The sequence below is a fragment of the Podarcis muralis genome, chromosome 10 (genome assembly GCF_964188315.1).
Source record: "Podarcis muralis chromosome 10, rPodMur119.hap1.1, whole genome shotgun sequence".
Taxonomy (NCBI): domain Eukaryota; kingdom Metazoa; phylum Chordata; class Lepidosauria; order Squamata; family Lacertidae; genus Podarcis; species Podarcis muralis.
The window spans coordinates 2146017-2161265 of NC_135664.1; the positions used below are offsets into that span (position 1 = coordinate 2146017).

General features: G+C 46.1%; 1 protein-coding gene across 2 annotated transcripts in view; it reads right to left on the bottom strand.

The window, feature by feature from the left end:
• The window catches only part of CCDC3 (coiled-coil domain containing 3), a 54101-nt gene that overhangs the window by 36595 nt on the left and 2257 nt on the right, over positions 1-15249 (bottom strand). Inside the window, exons 2-3 of one of the 2 annotated variants that reach the window (XM_077935671.1) lie at positions 9349-9523; positions 4421-5812 (exon numbers count right to left, since the gene is read on the bottom strand). In XM_077935671.1, coding sequence (XP_077791797.1) covers positions 5684-5812; positions 9349-9523 — 304 coding nt within the window. In that variant the 3' untranslated portion in view covers positions 4421-5683. Of the gene's footprint in view, positions 1-4420; positions 5813-9348; positions 9524-15249 lie in introns of those variants that run through there. The other variant, XM_028747374.2, reaches the window with a different exon arrangement.

Consider the following 15249-nt stretch of genomic DNA (forward strand, 5'->3'; position numbering starts at 1 on the left):
GGTCTCTCTCTCTCCACGGAGCTGGTGAATGGTGTGGCCAAAGAGTCTCAAGGGCTGGATAAAGAAGACTGGCAGGTGGTTTTGGCCCCCAGATCTGAGGTTCCCTGCTTTTGCTTGCCAGCTTCCCTGGTTTATCGGGTTGGCTACTGTTGGAGAAAGTGTTGGGCTGGAAGAACTTTTGGTCTCTCTTTAAATTTGGGGTGATAAGTAATGTTTAGAAACTAAAGTATGAACATCCTGGAACAACACATCACTCCCTTGTCAGCTGCAGCTTAGCTACCCCAACTATTGTGCTTGTGAAAAGGAAGCCTGCTCTGTGTGACTGAGATACGCAAGCCCTGGTGGCATCGCTAAAGCCTTCTGGGGGGATCAGACACAGCAGATCCTTGGGTGACATAGTGCGCATTTGGCAGGATGTGTTTAAACTGCAGCTCTGTATAATTACCAGCAGCCTTAAGCAAAGAAGCAGAGTGTGTGTCCCCCCCCCCCCCCATGAAAGAGTTCCCAGTTAACCCTTTGGAGGCCTAACATTTGTACAATGTTATCTCTTTGGCTGTTGGGTCTGCAAATTGCACACATTCCAGAAGCGAAGCATTCTTTAGTGTGCTGTGCCTGCAGGCTAACTTCTAAGGAGGCTGAAGATTTTTTTGCTCAGCTACATTCGAGAAATGGGTAGCAGTGATCTTAGTGCCTTTCACTTAAGAAACGTTTTTTTTAAAATCCAAATTGCATTTACTTTAGCTTCTCACAAACCTGTTTGAGATCTCAGAGAGTGACGAGAGGCATATAAGTAAGAGGTGGTCTGGTTCACTGTGATCTGACTGCCTTGCATTTTGAAGTCCAGGGTATAGGAAGCACATCCCAACACTGAATAAACAGCTACTATATTTGCACAATATCATTATCCATATATTTATATTTCAGGAATAATATAGCACTGCTTGCAACCATGTTGGCTGAACCATGAGGAATGAAGGGCACAAATTGGAAATCCCAACGTTCCAGTTCCTCAGTTAGCTTGTTGCTGCCAGATGCCACTTGAGTCTGGTTGGCATTGCAAATGTAAGGAGTGGTGGCAAAAATGGACATGATTAATATCTGACAACCATTAATAATTAGTTTTCCTGTCTGAGGCTGTGTACACATTAGCGGCTTGCAGTGCAGTGAGTTTGTCCACCCCACCAGTACATTTCAAGTCGCTTTCTTACACCAGAGAATGGAAGAGGATGTTTACCTGATTTGCTTCCCAGCCCTGAACTCCAATTCACTGACGCTGCCATCTGCACATGCTCAACAACTGCCTGAAATATACACACTTCAGCTGTTAAGTTGTGGGTGAACATATCAGATGACACAGCGATTCTTCAAACAGCTCTTGTTTATTCACAGGCCAGAACAGAACTGAACTGAAGGCCTCAGTCAGCCTGCTTATATAGAGCTCTACTAGAACGCAACAGTAACCATTTTCTAGAACGCAACAGTAACCATTTTCTAGAACGCAACAGTAACCATTTTCATAGGCATCACTGAAACCTGGTGGGATAAGTCCCACGATTGGAATGTAATAATGGAGGGATACAATCTATTTCAGAGAAACAGACCAGACAAGAAAGGAGGAGGAGTGGCGTTATATGTCAGGGATGTGTATACCTGTGAAGAGATCCAAGATTTAGAACCCCAAAGCCAAAGTGAGAGCATTTGGGTCAAAATTAAGGGAGAGAAGAATAACAGAGACCTCATTGTGGGAGTTTACTATAGATCCCCAAGCCAAACGGAGGACATAGATGATGCCTTCCTGGAACAGATGGCTAAGCATGCAAAAGGAAGGGAGATAGTAGTAACGGGGGACTTCAATTACCCAGATATTTGTTGGATGTCAAACTCAGCCAAGAGCATAAGGTCAAACAGATTCCTCACTGGCCTTGCAGACAACTTCATTGTCCAGAAAGTGGGAGAAGCAACAAGAGGAACAGCCATTTTAGATCTGGTCCTAACCAATGTTGATGACCTGCTTAGTGGGGTAGAAGTGGAAGGATCATTAGGTGCGAGTGATCATGCTCTTCTGAAGTTTACTATACAGCGGAAAGGAGCAGCCAAGCATACTAGGACTCAATTTCTTGACTTTAAGAAAGCCGACTTCATAAAACTTAGGGAAGTGCTGGGTGAGATCCCATGGACAGTAATACTAAAAGGAAAGGGAGTTCATGATGGCTGGGAGTTTGTTAAGAGGGAGATAGTAAAAGCACAACTTCAGGCAATACCAATGAGACGGAAACATGGAAGGTGCCTAAAGAAGTCAGGGTGGCTATCTAAAGAACTTTTAACTGAGTTAAGATTAAAAAAGGATGTGTACAAAAAATGGAAAAGGGGGGAAACCACCAAAGAGGAATTCAAACAAATAGCCAGCACGTGTAGACACAAAGTCAGAAAAGCTAAAGCACAGAATGAACTCAGGCTTGCTAGAGAGGTTAAAAGCAACAAAAAAGGCTTTTATGGGTATGTTCGTAGCAAAAGGAAGAACAAAGAAACAGTGGGGTCACTCAGAGGAGAAGATGGTGAAATGCAAACAGGGGACACAGAAAGGGCTGAACTCCTCAATGCCTTCTTTGCCTCAGTCTTCTCTGATAAAGAAAACAATGCCCGACCTGAAGAATTTGGAGCAAATGATTCAGCAGAGGAAACACAGCCCAGAATAACTAAGGAGATAGTACAAGAATACTTGGCTAGTTTAGATGTATTCAAGTCTCCAGGGCCAGATGAACTGCATCCAAGAGTATTGAACTGCATCCAACAGAGAAAGCCAAGCTTTGGGATAATATCTCTCTGCATCTCTTTCAAAGCAGGAGCCAAAGAGGAAATGCCTGCTCCACACACAGGTGGCAATGAAGAGCAAGGCAGCAATGCAAAGAAACTTGGCAGGAACCGAAGAGGTTTGGACACAGAGCAGGCCCAAATGCTGGCATAGCTCAATCAACAGGGGTAGCACAACATTTCTGTGTTATGCGACAGTATATCTGGCAATCTTTTATATCATTGCAAATGTTAACTTAGGCTGCAGTCCTAACCTAATCATACTTCATTGCGGTGCTTTTGGCTTTCCAAGCTAGCTGTTTTTATTTCTGTGAAAGCTGAGGTCTCCCTAGAACTGCCACATGAATGCACTGGCCCTTGATCGTTTGCACAGCACATATGCCAAGTTTGTTTAGTTAAGAAGACAAAAGAACATCAGTAAGACCATTAGCATATTTATGAAATGGGCTTAGCTCTCAGCATGTCTGCTATGAACAGAGAGAAAAAGGTTTCCAGGTTTGCCTGGTGGTTTGGCCAACAGGGTATTGCCCAAGCACCTGGAAAGACCAAGCCTAGCCTCTGCTACTGAAGCAAATGCTGCACTTTAGAGATGCTGCACTCTTTCCATTAGGAACAACATCTTACAGAGCAATCCCAAGCCCAGCTGGTCAGGAGGCAGGTGTAGTGGAGCAGCACATCCACCCCCATATCTGCTCACATCAGTCGGGTCAAAAGTTGCCAGGGGGCGGGGAGCAGGGGACAGGCAAAACCAGCCTGATTCCCTCAAATAATGACCGCAACTCTCCTGAAGAGAACCACAACTAAATGGACAAAGAGGTCTTCAATCAGAATCAATTGCATGAGGAAGTCTATAAAAGAACAGCAGATTATGGACAAATCCAGTTTCAAAAGCCCAGCAGCACACTTATCTTAAAAAGAAAAAAACACAGCCCACTGTTCACACAAATAAGGGTTTGCTTGTTTTTTAAGGATTGGGCATTCATTGCTCTATAATAATAAGCAGCCACTGTGTAGCTGTAGTTCTTGACAGGAGATGTGAAAGTGGAACTAGCATAAAAAAACACAGGAAGTTGCTAGAGAAAACATAAAGGTCCTCACATTTCCACACTCTCCCTCCCTGGTTGGGTCAGAATATCTCCTGACCTTTCAATCAGCATAAGCAGCTGTTTGACGACATGACATGACTGACAGTGCTAAAAACCAATGGAGCAATCCTGTATTTTTAAGTGATTGCTTCGTGCCCTGGCGTGTCTTCCTTGAGACCCTTAAAGAATGCTGCAGGGGCCAACTGGCCTTAATCTCTCTGGTGATCCCTCTGCCTCCAGGGCTGGGAGAAAGTGTGTGCTAAAATTAGCTGTGTGTTTTCATTAGCTTTGGGAAGATTTGTCCACATGTCTTTGGGCATATCATAAACCCCGACCCGTGTAACTGCTGCAGCCTCTTGAAAAATGCTGAGAAATAGCAGCCACTTTAATTACTACAACTTCCCACTGTGGAATCTTTTATATATTTTGCAGAACTATAATTCCCAAGGCTCCCCAGGAGAAAGCCATAGGAGTTGAAGAATATTAAAGGAGTTAAACTGGCTGAAGTTTCTATGTTTTTTTAACAATTTGTTTTTATTGCTTTACTTCTTACAGGATAAAGAACATTTATACATCAAAAGAAACTTGCCACCACATAGCTATGATACAGCACAGATTAAAGCCATGTAATACGGCAGATTCTCTAATACAATACAATAAAAACAGCACAACATCTGGAATCAAACGAATCAAAAGATTTTATATTCTATAGAAAGATTGCTTGAAGTTTCTAGCATAGAGATAAATGCTATTTGTTTTGTCTGGCTTCCAGGCTGCAGTGTGTGTGTGTGTGTGTGTGTGTGTGTGTGTGTGTGTGTGTGTAAGGAAAAAACTACAGTACCCAGAAATGTGGGGAAAATGTGCTTCAAATGTGCTTTAAAGCATAGTGTGTACACAGCCTGTGATTAAGAGCCAATTGGCCCATGCAGCAAAATCCCATGCTACCACTTCAGCCTGCCAGAAAGAAGTCTCATGTTTGTGTGCCCTCAAGGGTGCGGAGTCCGCAGGGACCTACAGTGGTACCTCTGGATGTGAACGGGATCCGTCCTGGAGCCCCATTCGCATCCTGAGCAGAACGCAACCCACATCTGCTCATGCGCAGGTCGTGATTCGCCGCTTCTGGGCATGCGCGTGACATCATTTTGAGGATCTGCACATGCACAAGTGGCGAAACCCAGAAGTAACCCATTCCATTACTTCCGGGTCGCCACGGAAAACAACCTGAAAACGCTCAACCTGAAGTGTCTTTAACCCGAGGTACGACTGTACTAGTATGGAGTAACTGCCTCTCAGTCTAACCTGCCTCACAGAGTTGTTATGAGGATAAAATAGGGGAAAGAATTTCCTTGAAAGAAAAGTGGGACATGAATGTAATAATAGCACATCCATCAACTGTCCTGTTTTGAGCAGGACATACTGGAATTACAGAGGCCATCCTGGTTTCTGACTGGATCCCAGGATGTCCCATTTTGGCTCCCATGACAGCATGGCCCTGAAAGATGGGCATCCCAGTTTTCCTCTGCAGCAAGTTGGAGGGTATGAAGACTAGCCCGGGTAGCCAGTTGCTATGTCCAGGACAGAAATATTAGCAGCAATCAAATAACAACAACAACAACAACAACAACAACAACAACAACAACAACAACAACAACAACAACAACAACAACAATTTATTATTTGTACCCCGCCCATCTGGCTGGGTTTCCCCAGCCACTCTGGACGGCTTCCATAGAAACCAAAAAACACTAAAATATCATACATTAAAAACTTCCCTGAACAGGGCTGCCTTAAGATGTCTTCTGAATGTCAGGTAGTTGTTTATCGTTTTGACATCTGATGGGAGGGCATTCCACAGGGCGGGCGCCACTACCGAAAAGGCCCTCTGCCTGGTTCCCCAGCACTGCAGCCAAATGAAACTGTCCAGAAAAAACAAAAACCCTGCAACATGTTATTTTGCTTTGATTGACTCTTATGGACTCTTAGATCCCCTTTTACCCTGTCAGCTGCATACGAGATGATGGATTAATTTGCCCTCTAACTTGATTGCTCAAAAAGAGTATAACTGCTGACACTTAAGGTGTTTACTAGGCAGTGACGGATGACTACCATCTATGCCTCAGGAGAATAACAGGGTCCCTAAAATATCTAGCCAACGAGCTCCCAACCAGCAAACTCATTCCAAAAAGAGGTTTTTGTTATGTTGACTTATTTTAAAATACTTGCCACCTACCCTTCATTGTTACAGGCAATCTCAGAACAAACTACCAAACTTAAAATGAAACAGGTTCTAATTTCCGCCAAGCTCATTGCAAAACACACAAAAAAGGAAAGTGCTCATTTGTGAGGATTCCTTCCAGAGGCATAAATTTGTGGAACCACAGAAGCAGCTTTGTCCTTAGCCTTTTCCATGGTGTGATGGTGCTGTTAGGAAGAGGTGCTGTCTTGTGGTGTTTGCGCTTGCTGGTGCTGCTGCTTTCTTAGAATCATAGAGTTGGAATAGACCACAAGGGCCATCGAGTCCAACCCCCTGCCAAACAGGCAACATGAATATTCATACTGTATAGTAAGGAAATGCTTACTATAAGGGAAACTCAAATGTTTAACAAAACCTTTGTTTAACAAAACATTTGCTGCTATACTCCATGGAAGGAGTCTTGCTTTTTTAAAAAATCATGTTTTTAAAATTAAAGAATATACACATACCTCCTCCCCCGCCCCTTGCAGTCTGACAAGGGACAGCCCAGAAGTCAGCTATATCTTCCTACATAGCAGTGAGCCCTGGGAGCTGTAGTCCAAACCATCTGAAGGAAGTCAGGTTGACTATATTCCAATACTGAACTGGGCTTTCTGAGTGTCATGGCTTATGTATCAAAAACAGCAGCACCATGCGCAAAAAGGAGGTATCAGCCAGCTTGAGGGGAACCCCAAAGTTTGCAGTACTGCAAAAAGATGTTTAGGTTTCTCACCCTAAGGGGGGAAGGGGTACCAAAAGCATCCACCATGAGGACTGATCATGCTCAGATGCTGACTGACAGTTTATAGGTTGCAGAAAACAAGGGGCAGATGGAATGGACTATCCAGGAAGAAGGTTTGGCTGGCTGAGTGGCTGAAACATAAAAAGAAACACTCCACACTGCAGCATTTTGTTGCAGGTCCCGTGTGAGTGAGTGTGTTACAATTGTAAGTAATTCTTACAATAGCCTTGCAAAGTACAATTATTCCTAATACTGCAGATGGAATGCTTTGGCTGAAAAAATTATTGCCTTTCTGATGAAGTTGCTTTGTGGATGACAGGCATTTTGGGCTGGGAACCATACATTGGAAGCCCATTTCTCCTCTGCTGAAAAAGGAATCCTTGGAACTGTAGTTTACCCCCCACCGAGCTACAGTTCCCAGCACCCTTAAATTACTGTTCTCAGTGTGCTACCAACCCTACCCTGGAATCTGCCCCTGGGAAATATGATGTAGGTACTTCTTATGGTAAGTCAAACACTGAATCCACTTTTTAAATGTCTGCGCAAAAATATTCTTGAGTGCAGGACATAACACGTTTAGAAATGAGCACTAAAATCTATCCAATGTTTTCATTATTCAAGGAAAATATTTGCAAAAGGAAAAAAGGAGCATGGCCAGTGTGCTTTAAGAACTACAAATATGTGCCTCAAAGCCACTATTTAAGTATCAATTCAAGCAGCCGTTTCCCTGCCCTATAATCTGCTCACAGCTGCAAGAGGTCAGGGAGCAAGACAGCTGCGATTCAGCTTGTAACACATTTGTTCCTCAGTTTCCAAGGCTGCCATTGGGAGTTTTGACATGTGTCCTTCCACTAGGAGAGTTAGTGTGCCTGATTCATTTCTAGTACAGAGCCATAGCACCTTATGGTACGATTCCCCCAGGAGAGCTTTGGAGGACAGCAGATGACAAATAATGAGCAGACCTGGATTTATTAATTCTGGATTCATTCTAAATTGGGAAGGCGAACGATGTTCTCTTCTTCCTCTCCACACACCTTGTCTAAATGTTTAGACTGCAAGGAACCTGGCAGGTCTTTTTTGCTGCTGTGCCTACATAAAGTACTACATAAATAAGCCTAGACCACAACAGTTCTTTCACTGAGATTCCAAGTGTTTCTCCCTATTTCTCCGAACCCTTGGTTTCCCTGATTTAGGGGGAGAGGGGAGTATATTGAAATCAGATGGCATAAACATTCCCACAACTGGTATCTGTTCCAAAAACATGCTGATGAAAATATACGTCAGATGCCTGCAAGCCTCAAGGTTGCAGCATGCGGTAGCAGCCACAATAAGGGGGAGATGATAAAAGGGAAGACGGACCCTTTGCCATTCCCTGTGGCCCTATTTGCACAACACATGTTAAAGCAGAATTAGTCCCCATTTTCTTTTCTCATCATTGTTGTTTTGTTTTTTTACAGCGTGTTTTTACTGTTTAAAAGGAAGGCTTGACAATGAGGGCAATGTATATTGAAATCTCACAAACCAGAGAAGTGGCTCCATACACTTTCTTGCTGCTGAGCATGGTTCTACATAACTCCTTGCCCCCCTTACAGCCATGACAAGCAAAAACAGAAACTTCATAAATTGTGTTTTTATTTTGTATTTTTATCTTGTGAACCACCCTGAGATTTACAGATGAAGGGCACTATACAAAGTTAATAAATACAACAACAACAACAAATGTAACAAACAAAATAAATGATGCAGAATTAGTGATCAAAGTAAGGCAGCCTTGAATGAAATCCAAAAGCTCCACCTCTTCCCAAGTCATGTCCCCCCACGCATTCTGAAAGTAGGAGCTAAGGCCGCTGTAACAATAGGATGATGTAGTGGCTAGACTGAGGCGCTACCCAGAGGCGGAGCTAGCTGCTCTGGAACCTGGAGCAGCACACATGCTGTGCACCCGGGGGCGGGGCGGGGCGAGCGTTCCGGGGGGCGGGGGGATGTCAACACCCCCCCCAGGGATGACAGCCTGGGCGGGCCACACCTGCCGCATCCCCCTTCCTCCGCCAGTGGCGCCACCTGCACTCTACGTTTCAACCAGTATCATACCATGTGGCTTCCCCCAAAGACTCCTGGGAACTGCAGTTTGTTAAGGCTGCTGAGGGTTGTTAGGAGAAGACCCCATTCCCCTCACAGAGCTACAATTCTCAGTTCCTTTTCCCAGGTAAATTGTAGCTCTGTGAGGGGAATGGGGTGTCTCAGCACCTTTAACAAACTACACTTCCCATGCTTTGGGGAAAGCCATGATTGTTTGAAGTGGTATGACACTGCCCAAAATGCATGGTGTACGTGGGGCCAGTGTTCAAGCTCCCTGTCATAAGATAGTGTGGAATTTGACTAATAAGATGTTCCTCTCAAACACAGGACTAAAAGCAAAGCCAGCTCAACTGATCCTAGTCACCTCCTGGGAGAACACAACACCCAAAGTGCCTTACCCTGCTGTCCTCTTGCATCTCCCAGTCACTAGAGAAGGCCATGGAATGCTGTCCTTGAGTGCAGTTGGAAAACTGGAAAAGGCTCGAAAACATCCGTCTGTTTTCTTGGGTATCTGGAAATATTGCATCCTGGAAATTTACTCCATGTGGAAGGAGGTTATAATTCTCATCCATTCTGAAAAAGAAAACCAGGGATAAACATTAAGTAACTTGCAGCACAAGTCATCCATCTCTATATAGTGTAATGAGACTGACTTTCAGCAAGGCACACACTGCCCTGGTTGACACATCATGATAAGCCATTATGACTGAAACCATGGTTTATTGCAAATGTGTATCTCCCGCCCCTGTCCTGTGCAGGGTCTGGACAGCTCAAATGTCCATGGTCTGCTGTGTCACCCAACCCAAATTGTATTCTTCCTGATTTATTTCTGTTTTGCACCCGGTGGTTTGCTTGGAACTAACACAACATGGTCCAGGTTCAGGTGAGAAGTGGGAGAACCTACACAACTATGGTTCAGCAGGACATGCCCCCCCTTTCTATCTTGCACTTAAATACCATTTCTGTACCAGGTAAAGTAATTTTTAGCCCCCCTGATCCCCCGACCTGTCCCATATTTTGCCTGACTTGTCCTTTATTTTGCCCGACCAAAGGTGGCAACCCTAGTTCATATGGAATGGGGAGAGGCAGTCCTTGAGGTATTGTGGTCCTGAGCCGTTTAAGGCTTTATAGGTAATTAAAGATGGCATCAGGTTGGTTTCCCTTAGCTATAACTTCCTAGACTTTCGGTAGTCCTAGGGAAGGTAGTCCTTCCTAGGCACATGGGACGGACGGTGCTAATAGAGGGGTGTTTGCTCACAATTCCTATGTTTAGCAAGGCAATGAAGGGCTGGTCCATTGGGGGGGGGGGGGCACAAGGAAAACAGCTTGCATATTGCCCATTTTGCTCCATTGACACATTCTGAGAAACCCGCTGAAAGGTTCTGTGCCATTTGAACTCTTTCCCAACAGGTGAGAATATTAATGCTAGTTGTGTTTCCATTTCCTAGATGGGCCTGGCATTGGTAGATCAGAGTGAGTGATATGAAGAATAATCACATGGGGAGAGAGAGGCCTATGGGCCCATTGGGAAGAGGAAAAGGGGCCTGACCCATATTTGTGGCTTTAACAACAGCTTGGAATGCTTATTTTCAGTTTGGGGAAATAAGCAGTGTCACCTGTTAATATCTGCACGTAAAAACTAGTCCCATCTTTGTCTCAACATTTATTCCCTCTTGCCATTATATTTCTGTTTTCAGCCCTTGAAAATGGCAAATAACATAGCGGATCCCACCTCTCTGGCTACCAATTGTGGCGGATCCCACCTTCATATATTCTAATTATAGCCATTTTGGGTTATCTGATGGATTTTGTGTGAAGGTAAAACTAGATACTTGAAGATTCAAAGAAGTTGGACAAATTAGAAAGATTTATTTTAGAGAACAAAGTTGGTAAAACAAAGGATGTGTCAAGAGATAATGTGTTTTCAGGAAACAGTTAACTTATTAATAATAATAATTATTATAATTACCGTGGCTCCATGGTGTAACGGTTAGCACTCTGGACTCTGAATCCAGAGATGCGAGTTCAAATCTCAGTGGAACGTAACTTTTCATCAACTGTGTGGATAGCTCAGTTGGTTACAGTGTAGTGCTATTGCGGATTTGATTCCATATGGGACACTTGCATATTCCTGCACTGCAGGGGGTTGGACTAGATGATCCTCAGGGTCCCTTCCAACTCTACAGTTCTATGATTCTATACTGAACTCTAGTGGGTGTTTCAGGCTTCTAAACAAGGTAGTAAATACTCAGCTTCTTTTCAACTTCAGCTGCCTATTTTCAGTTAATACTCTTCTGTTCGATGTTACAGGTTTCCAGCCTAGATGGCCGATGCTCAGCTTCTCTCCCGTTATTTCACTTCAGTTCCTTCACTTAGTGGTTTGTGAAGGTGTTTCAGCTTAACACTTTGACTTTCCATCAGTTTCCCAACCTTTCCTCACTCCCACTCCTGAGGTACTTCCATCCCAGGGGATCCAGGGGATCCCACACCCCTCTTAACTGGTCTGGGAGCTTCTCTGTCCAGTGTTTCCCAACCTTGTGCCTCCAGCTGTTTTTGGACTACAATTCCCATCATCCCTTGCCACTGGTCTTGCTAGTCAGGGATGATGGGAGTTGTAGTTCAAAAACAGCTGGAGGCACAAGGTTGGGAAACACTGGTCTAGAGGATCCCTCCCCTCCTGACTGACAGGAGACCCAAGGAGACTTTATCCTCACAGACTCTATTTCTCCTTGTTCAAACTCAGCCTGCCCGTTACTCCTGTCTGAATACTCTCCCAAGATACTACACTCGGTCTTCGTATCTAAGCTCAGAGACCTTTTCTCTAGCTGTGGATATTCTGCTCCTCAGAGTGGATGTTACACACACAGACCAGAACCAACTCTCCAATTCTCCCTCCACTTCTTTCCCTCAGGGGCAATAGACTCCTTGAAGGTTGTGTTTACTTCCCAACCCATCCATCGGCAACCAGACTCGGCACGGCTGTTTGTGGTGGAAACTGATGACTCGGATGTTGCGGTAGGGGCCAACCCACTGCAGGCCAACCCACAGTCTTTGGTGCTCTTTCCCTGTGGGTACTACTCCTGAAAATGTCAACCGGCAGAGTGGAATTATGGCATTTGGGACAAGGAAGTATTGGCTATCCAAGTGGCATTTGAGTCGTGGCATCATTTGTTGGAGCGGGCCCGTTATCCAGTTCGGATGGACAATCGGAACCTAGGACAACTCCTGTCAGCCAAGAAGCTGAATCAGCGCCAGATCTAATGGTCCCAGTTCTTTTCCCACTTTGATTTCAAGGTTACCTATATTCCCAGCGCGGTGGGACGGGGATGCAGGTGGCGCTGTGGGTAAAAGCCTCAGCGCCTAGGGCTTGCCGATTGAAAGGTCAGCGGTTCGAATCCCCGTGGCGGGGTGCGCTCCCGTTGCTCGGTCCCAGCGCCTGCCAACCTAGCAGTTCGAAAGCACCCCCGGGTGCAAGTAGATAAATAGGGACCGCTTACTAGCGGGAAGGTAAACGGTGTTTCTGTGTGCGGCTCTGGCTCGCCAGATGCAGCTTGTCACGCTGGCCACATGACCCGGAAGTGTCTCCGGACAGCGCTGGCCCCCGGCCTCTTGAGTGAGATGGGCGCACAACCCTAGAGTCTGTCAAGACTGGCCCGTACGGGCAGGGGTACCTTTACCTTTTTATATTCCCAGCAGCCTGAAGCAGTGGGCTGATGCCCTTTTTTGGAAGCCAGAGTATGAGAGGTCTGACGATGCGTCACGTACACCCATGATATTGCCTCCTGCCAGTTTTGCTACGGCCCAAATTCCTAGGGACTTTTTGTGGGAGCTGCGGGAGCAGCAACAGTGGGACGCCTATGTGCAGCACTGGTGGCAAGAATTGGCTGACCAGGCTAGACACTCTCCTCACCACTGCATGGTGCACCAAGACTTGCTGCAGTTTGGGGGCCATTATTATGTGCTTCCTGGTCCACAGCGGGGAACTGTTCTGCGGTTATGCTATGACAGTCTACCGGCAAGGCATTTCAGACACTTCAAAACTCTTCATTTGGTGGCCAGGGACTTTTGGTGGCCTTGTCTTTGGGAAGAGGTGGAGCAATATGTGGCTTCCTGCCCAGTCTGTCATTGGGCTAAAGACATCCCTGGCAAGCCGGCAGGACACCTTCTACCTCTACCAATGCCTGAATGGCCCTGGCAGACCATGTCACTGGACTTTGTCATGGACCTGCCTTCATCCCAAGGGGCGACTACCATTTTGGTAGTGGTGGATACCTTGACCAAGATAGCACATTTTCTCCCTTGCACTGGCCTCCCCTCAGCCCAAACAAGTGCAGACCTCTTCTTGAGAGAGGTGTTCTGCCTGCATGGTGGTATCTGACAGGGGACCGCAATTTACTGCTCATTTTGGCAGGCCCTTTGACGGGTTTGAGGGTGCAGCTCCATCTCTCCTCTGCCTACCACCCCCAATTGGACGGGCAAACAGAACGTGCAAATAGGATCCTGGAACAGTACCTGTGGTGCTTTGTCAGTTTCCATCAGAACAACTGACTCTCACTCCTGGCGGCTGCTGAATTCTCTTATAACAGTGCTCTCCACACTTTGACATGCCTCTCCCCATTCTTTGCCAACTATGGGTTCCCCCGCTTCTTTTCCCTGCTGTCATCTCCTTCCATGCTTCCAGCAGCAGAACAGTTTCTGCAGGAGCTGCGGACCATCCATTGGGTTCTCCGCAAGCAGCTCCAATGGGCAAAGGAGGATTACAAGCATTTTGCTGACTGACTGCCCCTGGCAGTGGGGGACTTGGTCTGGCTCTCCACCCGGCATCTGCCGGTCCAGAACCCTGCACGGAAACTGGGACCCCAATTCCTCAGTCTCTTTCCTGCAGGCCAAGATCAACCCAGTGGCCTGCCGGGTCAAGCTCCTGGCTTCCTATAAGGTACACCCAGTCTTTCACCATGCCTTGCTCATCCCTGCGGTCCCTGCCAGTATGCACCAACCGGAGCTTCCCCCTCTGCCACTCGTCTTTGTGGAAGGGGAGCCAGAATTTGAAGTGGCACAAATTGTGGACTCCTGTCAATGCCAACGTCTCTTGCAGTATTTGGTGGACTGGAAGGGCTACGGCCCTGAGGAACGCTCATGGGAAGATGCTTCGTATGTCCATGCTCCCCGGTTGGCCTGACAGTTCCACCGTTGGTTCCCCCATAAGCTGACACGCAGCCGGCGGGTCAGGGGGCACCTTGCGGAGGAGGACAGTGTCATGGGCCAGGAGTCAGCTTCAGCTGCTGAGCAGCAGCTTGAAGGAGCAGAAGGCAAAGTAACTCCACCTGCTGCCGACCAGCTGCAGCCTTCTTGCTCCTGATGAGAACCAGCTGGCCTCAGCTTTCTTAAGCAGGGTTTCTAGCCTTGGTCAGTTGCTGGAAACAACTTTCGTCCTTCCTGGCCAGACCTTGCTGCTTCTTGCTTCTCGTAACCTTGGACGCTCGGCTTTCTTGACCCCCGGATCGTCTGACGACATGAACTGAGATGCTTCTGACCTTTGGACTGGACTGGACCTTGCATATGGACTCTGCCACCAGGCGAGTACCTCCCTGAGACTACAACACCCACAAACAGAGTGAACATGAATCTTTCCGCAAAGAAATCTGTCGTGTATTATCTAGTTAAGATTCCTGCATCGCAGTAGTTGGACTGGATGACCCTCGGAGGTCCCTTCTAAGTCTACAATTCTATGCTTATATGAAATAAGGATGATGGTCCAATAAGCAGGCAGTCTGGGATCAGGCAGTGGAGGCTTACTGTTTTTCAGATGCACAGTTGCAAAACTCTGTCATGGAACTTCTCAAACTACAGTTAAAGAACACATTCATCACCACAGATAATCTTTAAAATGAAATGCCGCTGTTGAGTCACCAGACTTCACAAACACTTAAACACAGAATTCCATGTGTAAGCAAGAGAGCCACATACAAAGCTGGTTTACATGGATAAGCATCCAGTTTCTGTCTCTTCCTTTCACTGCGGTCTATAAGAATATCAGGAATTGTGTTTTGTCCACTGATCAGTTGGCTAACTGCAAAACGGGGCTCTTGCAACAGTTGCATAGGAGAGAGGCTTGGACAGATGAAGCTCAGCAGGTGAAAAAAGAAAAGAAAACCAACCAGCACCTGCTGAAATCCATCCTTCTACACAACCATCAAAGAGACGGGAGTCCTGTCTTCCTTTGCAGCTGATCACCACAGTAGGAATTGTTTGGTAGGAAGTTGCTATTCACGTCTCTTGCTGAAGGACAAGCCGTGGGG